The sequence below is a fragment of the Lucilia sericata genome, unplaced genomic scaffold (assembly GCF_015586225.1).
Source record: "Lucilia sericata isolate MDLA Ls3-8-SP2 unplaced genomic scaffold, ASM1558622v1 Contig002668F_arrow, whole genome shotgun sequence".
NCBI classification, from domain to species: Eukaryota; Metazoa; Arthropoda; class Insecta; order Diptera; family Calliphoridae; genus Lucilia; species Lucilia sericata.
The window spans coordinates 20166-42514 of record NW_023996398.1 but is presented as its reverse complement, the minus strand read 5'-3'; the positions used below and the strand labels follow the sequence as shown (position 1 = coordinate 42514).

Below are 22349 nucleotides of genomic sequence, written 5' to 3'. Positions count from 1 at the left end.
AATTTAAAATTGTGAAAAATAATGTTTCCATTGTACAATAAATTAGTAGACATAAAACCTTGTCTACTTAACGTTATAGCTTTAAAAATCGTGAAATCTTATAAACACATGGGAAATGAATCACTGAAAATAGTTAAACATTTTCATAATGTTGAAATATATAATTAAAAAGGTTATCTATGAACTGAGATGCTTAAGCAACAAATGTTATTAAAACAGAAATTCATGCAATGCTTGGTTTGTTCAAAAAGGAAAAACAATCCAAATCCATACTTTGTTTTGTACATCAAAAATACTTCGATTTATAATAAATATTAATAATTTTACACGTTTTAAAAAACCTCCATTTCAAAGCAAATGGAAAGAACCACATTAATAACAAAATCGCTTAAACTCACAACAAAAAATAGTTTATTAACCACACTGCTGCAGCCAACTTCACGCCATTTTACAGTTTTTTTCTGTGTGGCGTTCTTTTTTCTTTCAACATAATTTAATTTTACTTAAAAAAATCTATAATTTAATTATGTTAAAATTATAAATTTATACTTTTAAAACACAAAGAAAAGTGCAGTGCATATATGGAAAATAAAATAATTGCATAATATTTGTGATAATAAGTGTATGGCAGTGAAATAAGTTTGTAAGAAAAGAAAAATTTTCTATTCTATGTGTGATTGACTGTCCGGCGGCGGCAGAAGTAGAAAAGAAGAAAAAAAAAACACGCTCAGTGACAACAACAAAGAAAAAAAGTTGAAAAATTGTCTTAAATGTTATAAAACATGGAAAACTTAAAATAAGTGATAATTTATTTGCAAATATACGTTATTTTGTTGTGGGCAATTTGGATGAGGAGGTAAGTTCGAAAGTTGTATATATTTTATTGGTATTTTGTGGATAAAATTTCTCCATGATAAAGAAGAAAAAAGAAAGAAAATTGCAAAAACAAAAAAAATTGTGGCAAAGAACAAGAAAAGGCGCTTATTATGACATTAGGTTGACATTTGGGTGTTATTTTGTTGTTGTTTTTAAACACAGGGTGTTTGAGATACAATTAAAATATAAAAACAAAGAGTGATTTATAAGGTGATGTCAGTTTTTACAACAATAATAAAGTAAAAAAAATAAAAAACCGCGAAAAAATAGACTCTTTTAAGCTAAGTTTGTTGTAAATATAGATTTGTCGATATAAATTTTTTCGTTTATACCAAGCCAAGCTATTACCCTTTTAGCAACTTTTAGATTTAATATTAATATTTTTCATCCTAATTACCTACAGGTCGAGCAATTACTTAAAAATGGAGGTGCTCAATCGAAAATCTTCCTTTCGGATTTGGTTACCCATCTCATTTGTGCTCCAAATTATACCGAAGAAGAGCTGGTTATGAATTTAGATCTCTACACGGTAATACCCGTAACCGAACAATGGATTATACATAGTGCTAAATTGGGACGTTTGGCGTCCACCAAAGCCTTTGATCCCAGTGAAGCACGTTTAATGAAAAACATTTCCGCTGCCATAGTTAATGTAGCACCCAGTGATCGTAAACGTTTATATGCCATGTTAACCTATCATGGTGCCCAGGTAACTTCCAATTTTAGTGGTAATAATACCCATCTAATAGCGGGCATGGCAATGGGTCCTGTTTATACAAAAGCCAGTGCTTTGCCCAAGGGTAGTATGAATATTGTAACACCCGATTGGGTGGTGGAATGTTTAAGACAAAAGAAACTATTACCATGTGATATTTATCATCCGAGATTGCTGAAAGTGATAGAAAGACCAAAATTATCATTGCCCCCGATAACAGCAACTGCGCCAGCAAATACTAGCAGCAACACAGCCATGAATAATCCCACAAAACCTATACAACCCACACCACCGCCACTAATCACACCTACCACAACACAGCAACAACAACAGCAGCAGCAACAATTAACACCGACTCATACACCACAACCCACACAGCCTACAGTTGAACAGACATTATCCAACATTTTAGGTTTCGATGATGATCCTTTATTAGATAAAGCCACAGAATCATCTACTTCCGTCACCTCTCTAGATGCTGCCCAAAGTATTGCGAATATAAAGTCACAATTACAAGCAGCTGCTGTACAAATAACTGCCGCCAAAGATGTTAAGACTGCAACTAGTTCAACCGCAACTACCTCCTCATCTATAGCATTATCAGCATCATCATCATCAACATCCATAAGCACACCCACCACTCCCAAACATGAGATACCATCAACAGCTACAACTTCACCGTTTGCCGGAAATATGACTGCTATGGAATCAACAACAAGTAATTTACAACAATCGCCTTTGCAACAACAGCAGCAGTTGCCTTTGCAGCAACAACAACCACAACAACAAATGCAAACTTTAACACAGCAACAATCATTAACACAAACACAGATTTTACCCCAACAACAACAACAACAAAATTTAGCACAACAGCAGCAAACTCTACCCACACAACAACAACAAATTCTACAGCAACAGCAGCATCAACAACAACAATCACAAATAGTTTTTGTTAGACCTCGTAGTTTAAATCAACAGCAACAACAGCAGCAGTTGCAGCAGCAACAACAACAACAACCACCCCAGCAATTATTAGCTGGACCCACAACTGCTCAGAGCTTGGGTAATGTTTCTTCAGTGCCACCACAAATCATTCTGCAACAAAAAGTCATACCCAATGTGGCCAATTTACAGATACAGCAACAACAAACTCTTTCCCAACTACAACATCAGCAACAACAGCAGCAGCAACAACAGCAAAATATACAACTCCAGCATCAATTAATGCAACAACCCAGAACACCACAAACCCCCACCTCTTCAAATACTCCTCTACTAGAATCACGTACTCCCACACCTACCGGCACACCACAGCCACCCAGAACACCACAACCAAACAGTGGCAGACAAACGCCACAGGCACCCAGAACACCCTCTACCACACCACAACCCCAACAACAAATGCTAGGACAATCCCCGCAGCATAGTGTACAACAAATACAAATGTCACCTTCACATCAAGCTGCACACAACAATACCCCACAACAACAACAACAGCCTAGTCCACAATCCCAACAAATGCAACAGAATCAACAACCACAACAACAGCCCCAACAACAAACCATAACCATGTCACCCCAGATGCTGCATCAACACATCCTTAGACAACAGCAAAATTTGCAACAGCAACAACAACAATTACAGCAACAAATACAAAACGGTCAAAGTTTATCACCACACCAACAGGCACTCCAACGACAAATACAACATCAACAACAACAGCTAATGCAACAGCAATTACAATTGCAACAACAGCAGCAGCAGCAACAACAACAACAACAGCAGCAACAATTACAAATGCAGCAGCAATCACCTCGAATGCAGCAAAATCCCTCTCCTGCTCCCCAAGCTCCTTCACCATCTTTGAGTAACAATACACCCTCAACTGGTAGTGGTCTCGCTCACGCTATGATGCCACCACAATCACCAAGACAATTACAATCCCCTGCACCACAAATGACACCACCACCGCCTCCTCAATCACCTGGAGCGGTTGTTGGTATGCAAACGCAAAGTACCCTTTTGTCGCAGCAACAATTGAGACAGCAATTGCAGCAAGGTAGACAGCCGCAACAAAGGCAACAGCAGGTGAGTTTGTAAATTTTCACTGAAAATTTTAAATTTCACTAAAAAACATTTTCAAAATTAAAAAACAAACGAATATTTTAAATATAAATCCAATAATCCCCTAATAATTTTATTCAATTTCAGTCTCCACAACACTTAATGTCCCCCCAACCCTTCCAACAGCCCCAACGAGTCCAACTACAAATGCAGCAGATGCAACAGCAGCAACAACAGCAGCAGCAACAATCTCCCCAACATAGGGCCTCTCCATCGGCACCACCATCTCCGCAACTACATCAACAACAATCTAAATTGATCTCAAATCAAAAACCCATTGATCCTACAGACCCAGTACAAGTGGCTCAGATATTAAGTCGTTCAGCACCAAGTCCAAATCATGAGTCACTCATTATGAGAACACAACAGTTAAAACAACAGCAATTGCAACAACAACAGCAGCAGCAACAACAACAACAACAGCAACAACAACTAATAACAAGTCCTGTAAGTCAACAACAGAGTAGTGGTGGTGTTCAACAACAGCAACAACAACAGGGAAATGCTGCTCAAAGACAAGTGATTAATACTTCAACAGCTCAGGGTCAACAAATTATACAAAGTCATATGATGAATATTCATCAACAACAGCAACAGCAGCAACAACAAAAACAGCAAATGGTACAATTACAGCAACAACAACAGCAACAGATTTTGCAGCAAAAAACTGGTTTAATATCACCTCAACAGCAGCAACAGCAACCAACACAGATACAACAACAAGTTATAATACCACAACAACAGCAGCAGCAACAGTTACAACAACAGCAACAATTGCAACAGCAGCAACAAACTTTGCAACAACCCAACCAACAGCAATTACAATTTGCCAGTCCCACGTCCGCTCCCCAACAACAGCAACAACATGCTTCTAATATCAGCACAGTAACAGGCCCCGGAGGTGTTAGAATTATACAACAAACTATACAAGCACAACCGGGTTTCCCGGGCGCACAACAACCCCAACAACAACAAACACAACAAATTTTGCAACAGCGCCAAACTCAATTGCAACAGCAACCACAAATACAACAGCAAATCATAACACAACAACAATTGCAAAGTCCTCAACAACAACAACAACAAACGGGACAATTGCAGCAGGTACTTAACGCCAATGTGGGTGTGGCTCAAACTCCTCAAACACCCAATAAGCCGAAATATATTATTAGCCAGCAGCAATTTAATCAGTTAACACCCCAACAACAGCAACAGATTTTACAGCAAAATCAACAAAATCAAAACTTTTTCATAGTTAATCAAACAAACGTAACACAACAGCAGCAGCAGCAGCAACAACAGCAGCAGCAGCAGCATCAACAACAAGTAGGACAACAACAAATTATACAGCAGGTGGCACAAAATCCCAATCAACTTATCAAACAACAACAGCAGCAACCACCTCCTTTATATGCTCAAAGGCAACAGCAGCAACCACAAACACAACAGCAATTATTAGATTTGGAGGGTAATCTATTACAATCTCCTCAGCAGCAGCAGCAACAACAACAACAGCAGCAACGTATCTTATTGCAGCAGCAACAGCAAACACCCAATGTTTCCCCTCAACAACAGCAGCAGCAAATTGTTATTAATCAACAGATAATTAATAATCCTCAACGTTTGCAATATTTGCAACAGCAACAACAATTACAGTTTCAGCAAAAACAACAAATGCAGCAACAGCAGCAAGCTCCCAATGCTATTGTTGTAGGACCTCAACAACAACCAGTGCAACAGCAAATAGTACAACAACAAATATTGCAACAAAGTCCTCAACAGCAACCACAACAGCAACCAATTATCATACAACAAACCATACCACAGCAACTAGTGCAAGGACAACAGCAACAACAATCCATACTACAAAGTCCCCAACAGCAGCAACAACAACAAATTCTGGTACAACAGCAAAAACAATTACAAATGCACCAACAACTAATAGACAACCAACAGCAACAACAACAAATTATCTTACCACAACAACAACAGCAGCAGCAACAACAGCCCTTACAGCAAACAGTTTTAATACAACAACAGCAATTAAACCAACAAACTCCCACTCCACAATCTCCTCAACAGCAGCAGCAACAGCTAACACAACAGCATCAACAACAAATTCTAATACAACAAGAATCTCCTCAGCAGCAAACACAGCCACAACAAACACATTGGTCTCCACAAAGTCCGGCTCAGCAGCAACAACAGCAACAACAACCAGGAACCCCAGGCTCCATAACCGGCCTACAATCCCCCCTGCAGGGACAACAATCACAAATTCAACAAATCATACCACAGCAACAACAACCCCAGCAGCAACAGCCACAATTCATACGTACAGTACGCCCTGCTGGACAGTGGCAACAACAAGGTCTACCACCTGGCACTCCTCAACCACAAAGACAACTCATACAGCTGGACGATAAAACCCATGCTCATTTCATGTCTCTGGATCCCATTAAACGGGCTGAATACATTTCAAAACTACAGCAATCTAAACAAAGGGTAATGGTTAGACAACAAGTGGCCTATCAGCCTAGACCAGGAGCTCCCAATGTAGTAGCCAGTGCTCTAGGTACAACACCCCGACCTGCTGGTCCCACCACACAACACATCATAGTTCAAAGTCAAATGCCGGCAGGTCTAACGCAACAACAACAAATGCAATGGTTACAGCAGCAACAAAGACAGGTTGTGGTTAGAACAGCGGGAAATCGAGCTCCTGGTCTTACACCCATTGCTCAGCAACAAGTTATTACTGCTGGTGGTACTCCGGTCAGTATAACACAACAACAATTACAACAACAGCAGCAGCAACACAATGTTCAACAGCAGGTGTTTAACCCCAATGATCCCAATCAACAGATGTTGTTGCAAAGACAACAGCTAAGAGTACAATTGCAACAGCAACAACAACAACAACAACAACAACAGCAGCAACAACAAATGTTGGGTCAAAAGCCTCAGCAAACGGTACAGGTTATTACCGGTCCGGGTGGTCAGGTTATAGAGCAGCAAACTATAATACAATCACAGCCGGCGGGGGCTCAACAGATTGGCCAGACTATACAAGGACAACAAGGTAAGAGAGTATTACTTTTTCCGATCTTTCATCAAAGATGTGATCATTCAATTTATCGACAACATGAATTTTCTATAGAAAATTTATCGATAACATGAATTTATATACAAAATTTATCGATAACATGAATTTTCTATTGAAAATTTATCGATAACATGAATTTTCTATAGGAAATTTATCAATATTTTCAATTTTCTATTGAAAATGTATCAATATTTTTTAAAAAGTTATTGATCTTTTAGAATTTATCGATGTTTATTTAATTTTTTTTTTAGAAATTTTGTTGATAACTTTTTCTATAAAATTTTCTCGAAACTTCGGATCTTTTAATAAAGATTCGATCTTTGACAGAAATTTAGATATTTCACTAAAAATTCCTTTCCTATAGGTACGGGCAATATAATTACTGCCTTAGCTCCACAAACAGTACTCATGCCCAATCAAGGCACTGCTACCATGGATGGTCAACAGCTGCAGCAGCAACAACAGCCCGGTAATCTGCAACAAACACAACAACAAATGAATTTGAAAACTAAAACGGCCCTTGCCAACATGTTAAGCAATCGTTTGGGTGGAAGCAGCAATGCTATGCAGATGCAAACGCAAATTGCTGGCGTACAGCAACAGACGCTAGTGCAACAACAAATACAAATGCAAGATCCTAACCAGCAGCAACAGACAATGTCACAACAGCAACCACAAATAATACAACAAACACAAGTTGTAGTAGCAGGACCTCAACAGTTGCAGCAGCAACAACAACAGCAGCAGCAGCAGACGCAGCAGCAATTGTTAATGGGTCAACAACAACAACAACAGCAGCAACAATTAAACCAACAGGGCGTAATGAATGCTATGCAAACCCAACAACAACAGCAAGTAGTGGAGGCTAGTGCTGCTGGCACTTTGCGCATGATGACTCAACAGCATAATGCTGCTTCTTTGCAGCAACCTGCACAACAAGTTGGTGCTACGACTGCTGGTGCTACTGTTTCTAGTGTTGTGGGAGTTCCACGCACTCAGCAGGAACTATTGCTACTACAGCAGCAACAACAGCAACAGCAGCAACAACAAATGCGTAGACCCATTTTACAGACCCAAATGTCGGCCACAGGTCCAGTAGCTGTTAACAATATTATTGCCGCTGGTGTACCACCACAACAGGCTGTGCAACAACAGCAGCAACAACAAGCTGTGCAGCAGCAACAACAGATTGTTCAACAACAATTGGTAGTTGCTGCTGCCGCTCCTGGCAGTGGTGGTGGTGCAATTCAGCAGCAAGTGGTAGCAGCTCCTGGAACTGCTGTACCCGCTGGTGTTATGACACCAGCCGGCTATGTACACCAGGGCCGGGTTACTCAACTGCCCATGCCGCCACGTCCTCAATTCTACGGTCATAATCCAAATTTAAAACTGCCACCTGATCTATTCCTAGTCGGCTGCACTTTTTACATAGTAGAGGAATATGAAGAAACCGATGGTGAAGAATTACCTATATGGATGGAAACTATTAGACAATTTGGTGGTGATATAGAAAAGAACTATTGTCCACGTGTTACCCATGTCCTGTGTCGCACCCAAAGACATGGTGTTGTCATGCAGGCTCTACGCGATGCTAAACGTTGCATTACCGCTTACTGGTTAAGTGATATTTGTCTGAAGAAACAATTACTACCACCCTGGCAACCTCTTCATCTACCCTTTCCCTCACAGTTTGGCTATCAGAAACCGCTGGAACGGCATATCATAGCTGCCAATGGTTATGAACCCGAAGAGGAACATCGTATTAAACAAATGGTCCAAGAGTGTGGCGCTATTTATACTTCTTATTTATCCAAATTACATACCGTCTTGGTGTGTAAAAAACTGGAGGGTGAAATGTTTAATGCAGCCAAAGAATGGAATATACCGGTGGTCAATTCTTTGTGGTTGAGTGATATCACAATAGGCAATTTGAGTTCAATGTCACAGTATGACAATCAAAAGTATCAACAGTATAATATAACACCGCCATTCCGTATTGATTATGGTCTGGTGCCGCATTTGATGGGTAAGTGGAAAAGATTTTAGAGTTGCCAGATATATTTCAGTAATTTTTTAGACAAAATTTTAAAAAATCGATAAATTTTCTAGAGAAAATTCAATGTTTTAAAATTAAAAATATCGAACAAAATAACGATAAATTTTCATTAAAAATTCATATTATCGATAAAATATCTGAAAAAATTATTGTTATCGATAAATTTTCTTTGAAAAAAATTATGTTATCGGTACATTATATAAAAAAATTCACGTCATCGATAAATTTTCTTAAAAATATTAATGTAATCGATAAATTTTATTTAAAAATTAATGTTAACGATAAATTCTGTGAAAAAAATTCATGTTATCGATAATTTTTTTTTAAAGAAAATACATATTTTCGATAAATTTTCTTTAGAATTTTAATGTTATCGATAAATTTTGTTTAAAAAGTTTATGTTATCGATAAATTTTCTTTAAAAAAATTATGTTACCGATTTTCTGCAGAAAATTAAAGTTATCGATAAATTTTCTATGAAAAATGCATGTTATCGAAAATTATTTCATACGAAATTTGTGTTATCGATAACTTTTTTATAGAAAATTTAAGTTATCGGTAATTTATCTTTATATAATTAATATTATCGTTAACTCTTTATAGAAAATTTAAAGTTTTCGATAAATTTTGTTGAGAAATATTATGTTATCGATAATTGCTCTTTAAACAAATTATGTTACCGATAAATTTTCTATAGAAAATTAAAGTTATCGATAAATTTTCTGTAGAAATTAAAGTTATCGAAAAATTTTCAATAAAAAAATTATGTTATCGATAACTTTTTTATAGAATATTCATGTTATATAATTTTTTAAGAAAATACATTTTACCGATAACTTTTGATTAGAAAATTTAAGTTATCGATAAATGTTCTTTAAAAAATTTATGTTATCGATAAATTTTCTGTAGAAAATTTAGGTTATCGATAAATGTTCTTTAAAAAATTTATGTTATCGATAAATTTTCTGTAGAAAATTCAGGTTATCGATAAATGTTCTTTAAAAAATGTATGTTATCGATAAATTTTCTGTAGAAAATTTAAGTTATCGATAAATTTTCTTTATAAAATTAAATATATCGAAAACTTTTCTAAAAAAACTTCATGTTTTTTATGGAAATTTAAAGTTATCGATAAATTTTCTTTAAAAAAATTAAAGTTATCGATACATTTTCTTTATAAAATTAAAGTTATCGATAAATTATCCATAAAAAATCATGTTATCGATAACTTTTTTATAGAAAATTTTTGTTATCGATAACTTTTTATAGAAATTTCATATTATCGATAACTTTTTTTAGAGAAAATCCATGTTATCGAAAACTTTTTATAGAAAATTCATGCTATCGATAACTTTTTTTATAGAAAATCCATGTTATCGAACATTTTTTTATAGAAATTTAAAGTTATCGATAAATTTTCTATAGAAAATTAAAGTTATCGATAAATTTTCTATAGAAAATTAAAGTTATCGATAAATTTTCTACAAAAAACTTATGTTATCGATAAATTTTCTTAAAAATATTTTTTTTCCTTTTTAGCTGCCTGGAAAGCTCCCATCAATCTTACCCAAGATGCACATGAACGTGTTAAACGATATTTGGCCGATCCCTATTATGAAAAGGCCAAAAGACAAAAGATTTCACCCTATCAAGAAGAATTACCCGAAACCATAGTCTGTGTGGAATATCCACAAACTGCTAAACCGCCAAAAGTATTATTTTCACAAGTAGCTGATCCGGAATCACTCAAAAAGGCTGTACTGTAAGTAAAATGCAAAAACACATTAAACACACAAATCTAATAAAACTTTTACTACAGATCTCTGGGCGGTATTGTGGTAGACAATCCCTCGGACGCCACCTACTTGGTAATGACTTGTGAAAGTCGTACCTGTAAACTTATACAAGCGGTGTGTCATGTTGATTATGTTCTCAAATCCCAATGGGTTGTGGAGAGTGCTAAAGCGGGCAAATTTCTACCTCCCGAAAACTATAAAATACAATATATACCTGTAGATGAAAATCTTAAATTCCATTTGGACACGGTATTACAGTCTAACACACGTTCTACTTTATTTGCCGGTCGCTATTTCTATGTTACACCCGATGTTTTCCCTGCTCGTTCCGAAGTAGTACGCATGATTGAATCCTCGGGCGGTAAGGTAGAAGAGAAACGTCGCTCTTCCCAGGCTATAGCAGAAACACATAACCAATCCCCCGAATCTTATATAATAGTAACATGTCCCAATGACATGCATTTATGTGTGGATCTAACACGTTTTGGTAATCCCAAATGTCCCATAGTATCGACTGAATTTGTTATGAGTTCTATACTTAAGCAGACGCTTGAAATAGAACCGCATATTATACCCTATCTGTACAATAACAATAATAATATTAATTATGGTGGTAATAAAGCTTCATCCAAATAGCCTTTGCTAACAGCCACACAAGAAGCAGAAGATCCACATGAATTTGAAACTATTAGCGAGTTATTTTTGCAAAAATATTTAGATTTGGAACCACTAATGGAAACATTTTATTCCTAGAGAATAAAAGAACCGAAAACCATGTACATTTATCATTTCATTTATACATTTTTTTTTCGCATTCACAAACATTTCTAAGTCCTGTACATAATCATTCATGTAAAATAATTTGTGCATTAAAAAGTAAATAAAATTTCTAAAATTTTATATTCTTTTTTTAAACTTGTAAAAAAACAAAAAAAAACTTTAGAATTATACATTAATTTTAAGATTTTTGAAAGCCTAGTTTTCATAAAAATATACATTACATTAACATTTACCTAATAATCATAATATAAAGGCTTATTTATATTTTTGTATACGATTATAAAAACAAAATAGATTTTAAGCATTTCAAATTGAAATTAAATAGTTACATATTTAATTTGTAATGGAATTTCTTAAATGTAACATAAAACAAAAAAATCCTTATTAAAAAAAAACTCAGCATACGAAATAATAATAATATATTTTCATATAAAAAAAATAAAACATTTCAAACAAAGTATACGTTTAATGGGGGAAGGCAGTACTTAAAGAAAATTTATCGATAACTAGAGTTTTCTACAAAAAGTTATCGATAACCGGAGTTTTTTATAGAAATTGTTCTCTTAAATATCATCGATAACAGTAATTTTATAGACAAAATTTATCGATATGTAGTTTTTTATAAAAAGAAAGCTATCGATAACAAGAAAATATTTTCTCTAGAAAATTTATCGATATTTTTAATATTCTATAAATTTTGTATAGAAAATTTATCGATATTATGAATTTTCTAAAAAAAATTTATCGATATTTTGAATTCGCTATACGAATTTTATCGATATTTTGAATTTTATGTAGAAAATTTATCGATAACATGAATTTTTAATAAAAAGTTATCGATAACTTGAATTTTCTATAAAAAAAATTAACGATAACATGAATTTTCTATAAAAAGTTATCGATAACTGGAATTTTCTATATAAATGTTAACAATAACAGGAATTTTCAATAAAAAGTTATCGATAACAGTAAATTTCAACAAAAAAGTTGACGATAACAAAATTTTTTCTTTAACTAATTATCGATAACTGGAATTTTCTCTAGGAAACTTATCGATAACAAAAATTTTCTCTAGAAAAACGATCGATAAGAAAAACGATCTATAAAAAGACACCGAAAACATGATTTCTCTATAAAAAAGTTATCGATAACATGAATTTTCTATAGATAATTTATCGATAAAAATAATTTTATTTAGAAAATTTATCGATAACATGAATTTTCCACAGAAAATGTATCAATAACTTGAACTTTCTATAAACAAGTTATCGATAACATGAATTTTTCTTTGTAAAATTTATCGATAACATGAAATTTATATAGAAACTTTTTCGATAAAATGAATTTTCCATAAAAAGTTATCGATAACATGAATTTTCTATAAAAAGTTATCGACAGTATAAAGTTTTTATAAAAAGTTATTGATAGCATAAATTTTTTATAAAATGTTATCGATAACAGGGATTTTCTATAGAAAATTTCTATAAAAAGTTACCGATAACTTGAATTTTCTATAAAAAATGTATCAATTACAGGAATTTTCTCCAGAAAATTTATCGATAACGAGAATTTTCTATAAAAATTTCAATTTTCTATAAAAATTTTAACGATAACAGGAATTTTCAATAAAAAGTTATCGATAACAGTAATTTTCTATATAAATGTTAACAATAACAGGAATTTTCAGTAAAAAGTTATCGATAACAGTAATTTTCTATAAGATATCATAAATAACAGGAAATTTCAATAAAAAAAGTTGACGATAACAAAATTTTTTCTTTAACTAATTATCGATAACTGGAATTTTCTCTAGGAAACTTATCGATAACAAAAATTTTCTCTAGAAAAACGATCGGTATGAAAAACGATTTATAAAAAGACACCGATAACATGATTTCTCTATAAAAAAGTTATCGATAACATGAATTTTCTATAGAAAATTTATCGATAAAAATAATTTTATTTAGAAAATTTATCGATAACATGATTTTTCCATAAAAAATGTATCAATAGCTTGAACTTTTTATAAAAAAGTTATCGATAACATTAATTTTTCTTTGTAAAAGTTAGCGATAACATGAAATTTATATAGAAAGTTTTTCGATAACATGAATTTTCCATAAAAAGTTATCGATAACATGAATTTTCTATAAAAAGTTATCGATAGTATAAAGTTTTTATAAAAAGTTATTGATAGGATAAATTTTTTATAAAAAGTTGTCGATTACAGGGATTTTCTATAAAAAATTTCTGTAAAAAGTTACCGATAACTTGATTTTTCTATAAAAAATGTATCAATTACAGGAATTTTCTCCAGAAAATTTATCGATAACGAGAATTTTCTATAAAAATATATTGATAACTTGAATTTTCTCTGGAAAACTTATCGATACGGATTTAAAAAAAATACCGATAACCTAAAATTTCTATAAAAACTTATCGACAACAGAAGTTTTCTCTAGAAAATTTATCGATAATATGAATTTTCTATAAAAAAAGTTATCGATAACATGAATTTTCTACAGAAAATGTATCGATAACAGGATTTTTCTTTAGAAAATTTATCGATAACAAGAATCGTCAGGATATTTTATATGTTTATTTAAAATTTTAAATTCTCTATAGAAATCATTCCGATATATTGGATGTTCTTTAGAAAATTATCGATATTTTGATTTTTTTAAAGCAAAAAAAAAAAACACCATTTTTTATGAAATTTATATTTATTTGATGAAAAACGTATTTTACAATTTTTGCAAAAATATTTTTACCTCAATAAAAATAACGCAAATTTCTTTTTAAAACATAATTTCGTTTTACAAATTTTTCGAATTAAATATTTGCAAATACTTTTTTATTATTAATTTCTAAATCTATATAAAAATATTAAATAATATAATTAACTATTTTTTTACTTAAAATACCTTCAATACTTAAAGGAAACTAAAAAGCTGGCTTTATGGCCTATAACAAAACAAAGCCCCTTTTACCAAAAATGATTACAGTACAAAACATAGTTTCCCCAGTTTTAACTTAACCGCTAGTGTTTGAATATAATTCGATCATTATAAAGACATTTTTTAGGTAGACCACAAATAGAAATAGGTGGACTGCCAGTGGGGAATGTAGTCACGCAAGGGACCAGCCACCATTTTAGCAATGGGCACATTATTGGCTATGAAACCTAATATACGTTCTAGACGCGTTTGAGTAAAGCGTTCATAGAAAGGTGTCCTCATAAGATAGAGTAAAAGATTAACACAACGATGTGATAAGATAAGCTGTTGTTGTTTCGTCATAAGATGGCGATTTTTACGATACATATTAATGCTGGCCATATCTACAGCGAAAGAAACCATAAACTGTTTCCAGGAGCTTTCACCGAAAACACCCATGGAAGCCAAATGTATTAAAGGCTTAGCTATATATAAATATTCGGCTTGCAATAAAACCTTGGGTACTTGAGATTTTTGCATTGTTTCAATTTCTTCATTTAACTTAAAGGAACGATACTGTAAGGGGGGAGCTCCTTCTACTTTACGCACTATACGTCCAGATCTTTTCAATTTAAAAGTGATATTATGCTCTTCTAAAGAGTGAGAATGACCAGTTGGTGCCGCACTAACACTGGGACTAGCATGTTTGTTCCTTTTCAAAGCTCTCCTATTAAGAGCCGGCATAGCCGGTGAAGTGATAATTTGTTCTACGGAATGTTTTAAAATAAAATAGCGACCAGCAGCTTTCATCATCTGTATGCCGGCTATAACCAACCACTTGCCCTTATTGCCAAACACCCGTTTAGCGGAAATCTCTATAAAAACTTCACAGTATTCGAGTGTGGTCAACATGACCTTTAGACGATAACAAAAACCACTTGAGCCGGACGATGTTGCAATTTCACCTGGCACTTTCTCACCCTTTTCCAGGCGGTCTTGAGCTATAATGCGATCATTGTATAAAACCAATAGATTGGAGAGAGAATATATCAACTCAGTGGCCACGCTGGAATCGGATATGCGTCCTAATAGTAGAGAAATTTGTTTAACAATACAATTGCATTGGAATTTTGTTTTCTTCACCCACCTGCTACAAAATACGAGACCCATTTTGCTGTGGTTTCTACATCGCATACAATATCGGGATTTTTGGCCACCCATGCCTCATAGGACTTTATTATCTGCTTTAGATTATCCATTTTTAAGAGGTAAATATTCGTTTTCTTTTGTAATAATTATCGTGGAATTGTAAAACTAATCAACTTTTTTTCGTTTTTTTTACCTGATAAAGAGCTGGCGAAGACCTAAGCCGACAAACATTAACGGTGACGGCGTCTAAAACAAAAAACTTCGGCAACATCTCAAATATATTGTAAACCGGCAAAGTTTTCAGTTGCTTGTTAAATTAAGGTAATAAATACCAAAAGCAGAAATAGTCCGAATAAATTCGAAAAACAACAAAATGTATTGAAATTTAAGTATGGGAACGACACTGTGTAAAGAACTACAAACTTAATCTCAAAATTAGATTTATTTTACACAAGCTTACACCCTCCCTAATAACAGTGTTAGCAATATCGCTAAAATATTTGTTTACTCTCTAAACACTGGTTTTAAAAAATCGCTGCAATTAACATAAAAAACAGCTAAATTACCCATACTGCCTGCAAATTGGCGGAAAAGCTAAAAAAAGAAACAAAAAAACTAGAGAAAAAGAAAAATACGAAAACAAAACAATTATTATTGCAGGCAGGTGATGAAAGGAAAAACGGAAAAACAAAGCAAAGGAAAATTCCTGCAGGAAAATCAACATTTGTACAACATACGACACACAAAGGACAAAGGGAAACTGTACCAGCTGCTTTTTACAAGCAGGCATTTAGATATTAAATTACGCAGTATTAGATAAGAATCGATCGGTAAGGGATCGTTTTAAGACGAAGTTGAAAAAGTTGAATATTTTTTTTTGTTTATTTGCAAATAAAAAAAGGCAAATAATAATTGTGAAAATAACAAAATGACTACACCACAAAATACAAGAATAGCATTAGCTGACCGTTTAGAAGCCTTACGAGTGGCCACCACCCCAACAAATAACCATAGACCAGATGAACCAACACCAGCCTCTATATTTGCCTCTTCGCTGATGGACAACAATACAAATGTAGCTTTGGCACAGGATTTTGAAAGTTTAATACCCTCACCGGATGAATTGATAATAAGACAACGCGGGCGACGGCGTCCTTTAATAGACTGGACTCCTGAACAGGCCGCAGCCACTACCAATTCCGTAATGCGTAATCCGTTTCAAAGAACACCCACTAAAATGCCTTTAAATACAAATATGATCTTGAGGAGTTCGCCGCGAAAACGTTTGACCATGGGTAGTACACCACCCGAACCAGCGGGTATGTGCTTTGGCGCCAATACAAATTCACCCACAAAACTTAATGCCAAACAAAAACTGTGGCCCGGAACGCCGGTCGTAAAGAGATCACGATTGTGTGAAGATGAAAAACCTATAGCTCAGCTGAATGAGGAATTGCCTTTAGCCACTTTACTGCAGGGTTTGTCACAGCAACAGTTGATACAGTTGATAGTGGGAAAATTAGTGGCTGGAAATCCCAAAGCGGAGGCTGAATTAAGGGCCCAACTACCAACACCTGATATCGAGTAAGTTTTTTTTAAATGTTTCTTTAGATTTCTTTATTACACCATAATGCCTTACAGAACCATGGAGCAGGAACTCCTACATGCTAAACGCATGATCTTCAAATCTCTACCCACCTCGCGTTTATGCAAGAAAACCGATAGTACTGCATATACGCGGGCCTCCCTACATCTCAATGAATTTAAACGTTTGGTCACACAACACACTAAACAACTGCATGATTCTGCACATTGGGATGCTTTGCTCGACTATGTATTTATGGCCTGGCCATGTGTTAAGGCCACCCCCAATTGGGATAATGCCACACATAATACTATACGTCGGCAATGCTTTAAACTACTAACTTGTGCCTGTATGGCGGCTGTTAAATGTGGTGGCACACGTTTGGGTTCAACACGTCTTCATACTCTAGAGCGTAGTTTGCGCGATTGGTCTCAGGATTATGAAGATGTTCTGTCATGTATTAATACTCTAAATAAGGCTTTGTCAAAAGGACGTACAAGTCTTTAAGACCAATTTTATATTTGTATAGCAATTTACTTTTTTAAATATTTAATTTTAATTCTTATTTTTAAATTTAGTAGACTTTACTAAAACTAGATGTTTTAGTACAAGTTTGTTTATACTCAACATGTCCTAGTTTGTAAGTTAAAAACAAACATATTTTTAAAACAAAAATTAGTTTTAGGTTTTATACTTATATATCCGATTCCTCTAATACTTAAAAGCATAAGTTAGCGGAAGTCTTCGTATCACAATTTGTTATTATATTCAAGTTTTAAGTTTATTAACCCTGTATTTGCCATATTTTTTTTATTAAACTTTTTTATTTTTAACATAATTTAAAACATTACATCTTATGCAATATTTAAGCAATATATTTATGTGAATGTTTTATTTTTATTTTCGCCCCCACCAAATACCAAAATTCGTTATTCAAAATTTCCTTATATTTTTATGTTTTGATACCAAAAGTATTTTTTTTTTTATTTTATTCGTATGAACAAAATTTTCATCTCATTTACCTCAAGTCATATTTTTAATTTTTATTTTTTTTTTCATTTTATTTTATTATTATTTTTTTATGTGAAATTAAATTTTGTAATTATTTTTTTATACAACAAACCACACATAATAAATTTAATAAAGTGTTTTATTTATTGGACTAGCGACTAAAACAAATCGATCAAATTATACTATAGACTATACTTAAGAACAATCTATAGAACAAACTAAAGACAATTTATAGACAAACTCTGGACCAAACTATATACCAACTATAGACAAGACTACAGACTAAGCTATTGACTAGACTACAAACCAGAGTATTGAACCAGTTCTTGGCCCAGTTCTTGGCCCAATCGTGAACATGACATTAGACCAAACTAATATCATGTCGAAACAAATATACTAAACTATAATATAGTCTAGTCTATAGACCTAACTATAGAGTAGGCTATAGACTTGACTATAGACTATGAACTAGACTATAGACTAAACTATAAACTGGACTACAGAATAGACTATAGACAAGATTGTTGCCTAGACTTTACACCAGACTTTAGACTAGAATATAATAGAATATAGACTATAGACTTAACTCTACAGAGTATGAACTAGATTAGGCTGTAGGCTACACTGTAGACTTGGCTATAGACTAACTATGTATTAGACTATAAACCTAACTAAAGACTATGAACTAGACTATAGACTAGACTATTGACTAGTCTATAGACTATGTATGCTATAATGTAGACTTGACTATAGACTAACTATAGATTAGAGTATAGACTTAACTATAGTCTTTGAACTAGACTGTAGGCTATAATGTAGACTTGACTATAGACTAACTATATATAAGACTATAGACTACAATGTAAACTAGACTATAGGCTAGATTATATACTAATCTATAGACTTAACTATAGATTAAGCTATAGACCTGTCTATAGAATATAAACTAGACTAGACTGTAGCCTATACGGTAGACTTGGCTATAAACTAACTATTGACTAGTCTATAGACTATGAACTAGACTATAAACCAGATTATAGACTAGACTATAGACTAAACTATCGTCTACACTATGGACTAGACTTATGACTAGACTTATGACTAGACTATAGACTAGACTATAGACTAGACTATAGACTAGACTTTAGACTAGACTATAGACTAGGCTATAGAATAGACTATAGACTGGACTATAGCCTAACTATAGACTAGACTATACACTAGGCTATAGACTACACTATAGACTATCTATGACTATGGACTAGACTAAACTAGACTAGACTATAGACTAGACTATAGACTAGATTATAGACTAGACTATAGACTAAACTATAGACTAGACTATAGACTAGACTATAGACTAGACTATAGACTAGACTATAGACTAGACTATAGACTAGACTATAGACTAGACTATAGACTAGACTATAGACTAGACTATAGACTAGACTATAGACTAGACTATAGACTAGACTAGACTAGACTATAGACTAGACTAGACTATAGACTATCCATGACTATGCACTAGACTATAGACTAAACTAGACTATAGACTAAACTAGACTATAGACTAAACTAGACTATAGACTAAACTAGACTATAGACTAAACTAGACTATAGACTAAACTAGACTATAGACTAGACTATAGACTAGACTATAGACTAGACTATAGACTAGATTATAGATAGACTATAGACTAGACTATAGACTAGACTATAGACTAGACTATAGACTAGACTATAGACTAGACTATAGACTAGACTATAGACTAGACTATCGACTAGACTATAGACTAGACTATAGACTAGACTATAGACTAGACTATAGACTAGACTATAGACTAGACTATAGACTAGACTATAGACTAGACTATAGACTAGACTATAGACTAGACTATAGACTAGACTATAGACTAGACTATAGACTAGGCTATAGACTAGACTATAGACTAGACTATAGACTAGGCTATAGACTAGACTATAGACTATCCATGACTATGGACTAGACTATAGACTAAACTAGACTATAGACTAGACCATAGACTACACTATAGACTATCTATGACTATGGACTAAATATAGACTAAACTAGACTATAGACTAGACTATAGACTAGACTATAGATTAGACTATAGACTAGACTATAGACTAGACTATAGACTAGACTATAGACTAGACTATAGACTAGACTATATAGACTAGACTATAGACTAGACTATAGACTAGACTATAGACTAGACTATAGACTAGACTATCTATGACTATGGACTATAGACTAAACTAGACTATAGACTAGACTATAGACTAGACTATAGACTACACTATAGACTATCTATGACTATGGACTAAATATAGACTAAACTAGACTATAGACTAGACTATAGACTAGACTATAGATTAGACTATAGACTAGACTATAGACTATCTATGACTATGGACTAAATATAGACTAAACTAGACTATAGACTAGACTATAGATTAGACTATAGACTAGACTATAGACTAGACTATAGACTAGACTATAGACTAGACTATAGACTAGACTATAGACTAGACTATAGACTAGACTATAGACTAGACTATAGACTAGACTATAGACTAGACTATAGACTAGACTATAGACTAGACTATAAACTAGACTATAGACTAGACTATAGACTAGACTATAGACTAGACTATAGACTAGACCATAGAATAGACAATGGATTAGACTATATGCTAGCCTGGTCTATAGCCTAATCCATAGTCAGTCTAGTTTAAAGTCTAGTCTATAGTCTAGTCTATAATCTAGTCTATAGTGTAGTCTATAGTCTAGTCTATAGCCTAGTGTATAGTCTATAGTTAGGCTATAGTCTAGTCTTTAGTCTAGTCTAGACTCTAGTATATAGTCTAGTCTATATACTATAGACTAGAATATAGACTAGACTATAGACTAGATTATAGACTAGACTATAGACTATACTATAGACTATGAGACAGACTAGACAATGGACTAGACTATAGAACTTTGTTCTAGACTAGATTATATAATATACAAGACTATAGACCAGACTATAGACTATACTATAGACTAGACTATAGACTAGACCATAGACTAGACTATAGAATGGATTATAGACCAGACTACAGACTACACTATGAAGTATAGTAGACTGGAATATAGACTAGACTATTGTCTAGACTATAGACTAGTTTATAGACCAGACTGTAGACTATAGAGTGGAATATAGATTAAACTATAGACTAGACTATAGCGTAGGTTATAGACTAGACTGTGTATTAGACAAGTCTTTAGACTTGACTATAAATAATAGACTACACTATAGGGTAAACTAAAGACTAGACTATACTATAGACTAGACTTTAGACTGGACTACACTATGGACATGACTATAGACTATGCTAGGGACTAGGCTATAAACTAGACTGTAGACTAGACTATTTTATAGACAGTAAAGTAGGCTGTAGCCTCGACTATACATAAGACTATAGACTAGATAATAGACTGGACTATAGAATAAATTTTAGACTAGACTATAGGCTACACTATAAACTTAACTATAAAGTTGCCTACACAATTTCTTTCATTAAATCTTCTGCTAACAACCCAATATATTTTAAACAATAATAATAAAACACCTTTTTAAATTTTTCTTTAAATACATTTTATTGAAAACCATATTTGGTATATTAATTTATTTGTTCAATTTTTCGAGATTTTTTCTTTTTTTTTTGTACAATTGTTGTATTTTCTTAACAAATATATTTATTTTATATGAATATATTTTTTTTTATTAAAATAATATATAGTTACAAATGACATCAATTAAATTGATAGGTTAGGTGTATGTATTATAATTAAGTAGTTTATTTTAAATTCTTTATTTTAAGTAAGTTGAATTTTTAAATTTTAATATGGACACAGCTGAGGAATATAAAAAATTATTAATACAATTTAAATAATTACTAGCAATAAATTTAACATATTTTTATAGTTAAATCTTAAAAACGAATCAAATTACTAAATACTTTTGCTATAAAAAACTAAAGGTATAATCACAGTAAGTGTTTCAAACATTTAACAAATTTAACTTGATATTGACTTTGCTTTTTACAACATCTTATCTGTGATTATCCCTAATTGAGGCTCATATTATCGTTTATACATCTTATGTATCTATATGACTAAATAACACTCATATTATTTATGTTTAG

General features: G+C 33.1%; 3 protein-coding genes across 3 annotated transcripts; 2 read left to right on the top strand and 1 right to left on the bottom strand.

Annotated features, from left to right (window-relative positions):
• Window positions 1–475: 475 nt before the first annotated feature.
• LOC119614183 (trichohyalin-like) lies at window positions 476–11844 on the top strand. Its single transcript, XM_037970310.1, has 6 exons — window positions 476–856; window positions 1280–3679; window positions 3803–6797; window positions 7186–8847; window positions 10417–10639; window positions 10697–11844. The coding sequence occupies exons 2-6, from the start codon at window positions 1385–1387 to the stop codon at window positions 11307–11309; spliced, it is 7788 nt and encodes a 2595-aa protein (XP_037826238.1). The 5' UTR covers window positions 476–856; window positions 1280–1384; the 3' UTR covers window positions 11310–11844.
• Window positions 11845–14167: 2323 nt separating this feature from the next.
• Window positions 14168–15780, bottom strand: LOC119614185 (peroxisomal membrane protein PEX16). The gene is made up of 2 exons (XM_037970312.1): window positions 15537–15780; window positions 14168–15474 (listed from the first exon to the last, which is right to left on the bottom strand). Exons 1-2 carry the CDS (start codon window positions 15646–15648, stop codon window positions 14534–14536), a joined length of 1053 nt encoding a protein of 350 aa, XP_037826240.1. The 5' UTR covers window positions 15649–15780; the 3' UTR covers window positions 14168–14533.
• Window positions 15781–16110: 330 nt separating this feature from the next.
• LOC119614184 lies at window positions 16111–18172 on the top strand. The gene is made up of 3 exons (XM_037970311.1): window positions 16111–16368; window positions 16440–17122; window positions 17180–18172. The coding sequence occupies exons 2-3, from the start codon at window positions 16467–16469 to the stop codon at window positions 17628–17630; spliced, it is 1107 nt and encodes a 368-aa protein (XP_037826239.1). The 5' UTR covers window positions 16111–16368; window positions 16440–16466; the 3' UTR covers window positions 17631–18172.
• Window positions 18173–22349: the final 4177 nt, after the last annotated feature.

Excerpts from the sequence above, each read along its gene's own strand:
- LOC119614185 (XM_037970312.1), bottom strand. The coding sequence starts at position 15,648 with ATGGATAATCTAAAGCAGATAATAAAGTCCTATGAGGCATGGGTGGCC. Across the intron at positions 15,475-15,536 it reads GGTCTCGTATTTTGTAGCAG|GACGCATATCCGATTCCAGC; the intron begins GTGGGTGAAGAA and ends CTCTACTATTAG.
- LOC119614184 (XM_037970311.1), top strand. The coding sequence starts at position 16,467 with ATGACTACACCACAAAATACAAGAATAGCATTAGCTGACCGTTTAGAA. Across the intron at positions 17,123-17,179 it reads CTACCAACACCTGATATCGA|AACCATGGAGCAGGAACTCC; the intron begins GTAAGTTTTTTT and ends AATGCCTTACAG.
- LOC119614183 (XM_037970310.1), top strand. The coding sequence starts at position 1,385 with ATGAATTTAGATCTCTACACGGTAATACCCGTAACCGAACAATGGATT. Across the intron at positions 3,680-3,802 it reads CGCAACAAAGGCAACAGCAG|TCTCCACAACACTTAATGTC; the intron begins GTGAGTTTGTAA and ends ATTCAATTTCAG. Across the intron at positions 8,848-10,416 it reads TCTGGTGCCGCATTTGATGG|CTGCCTGGAAAGCTCCCATC; the intron begins GTAAGTGGAAAA and ends TTTCCTTTTTAG.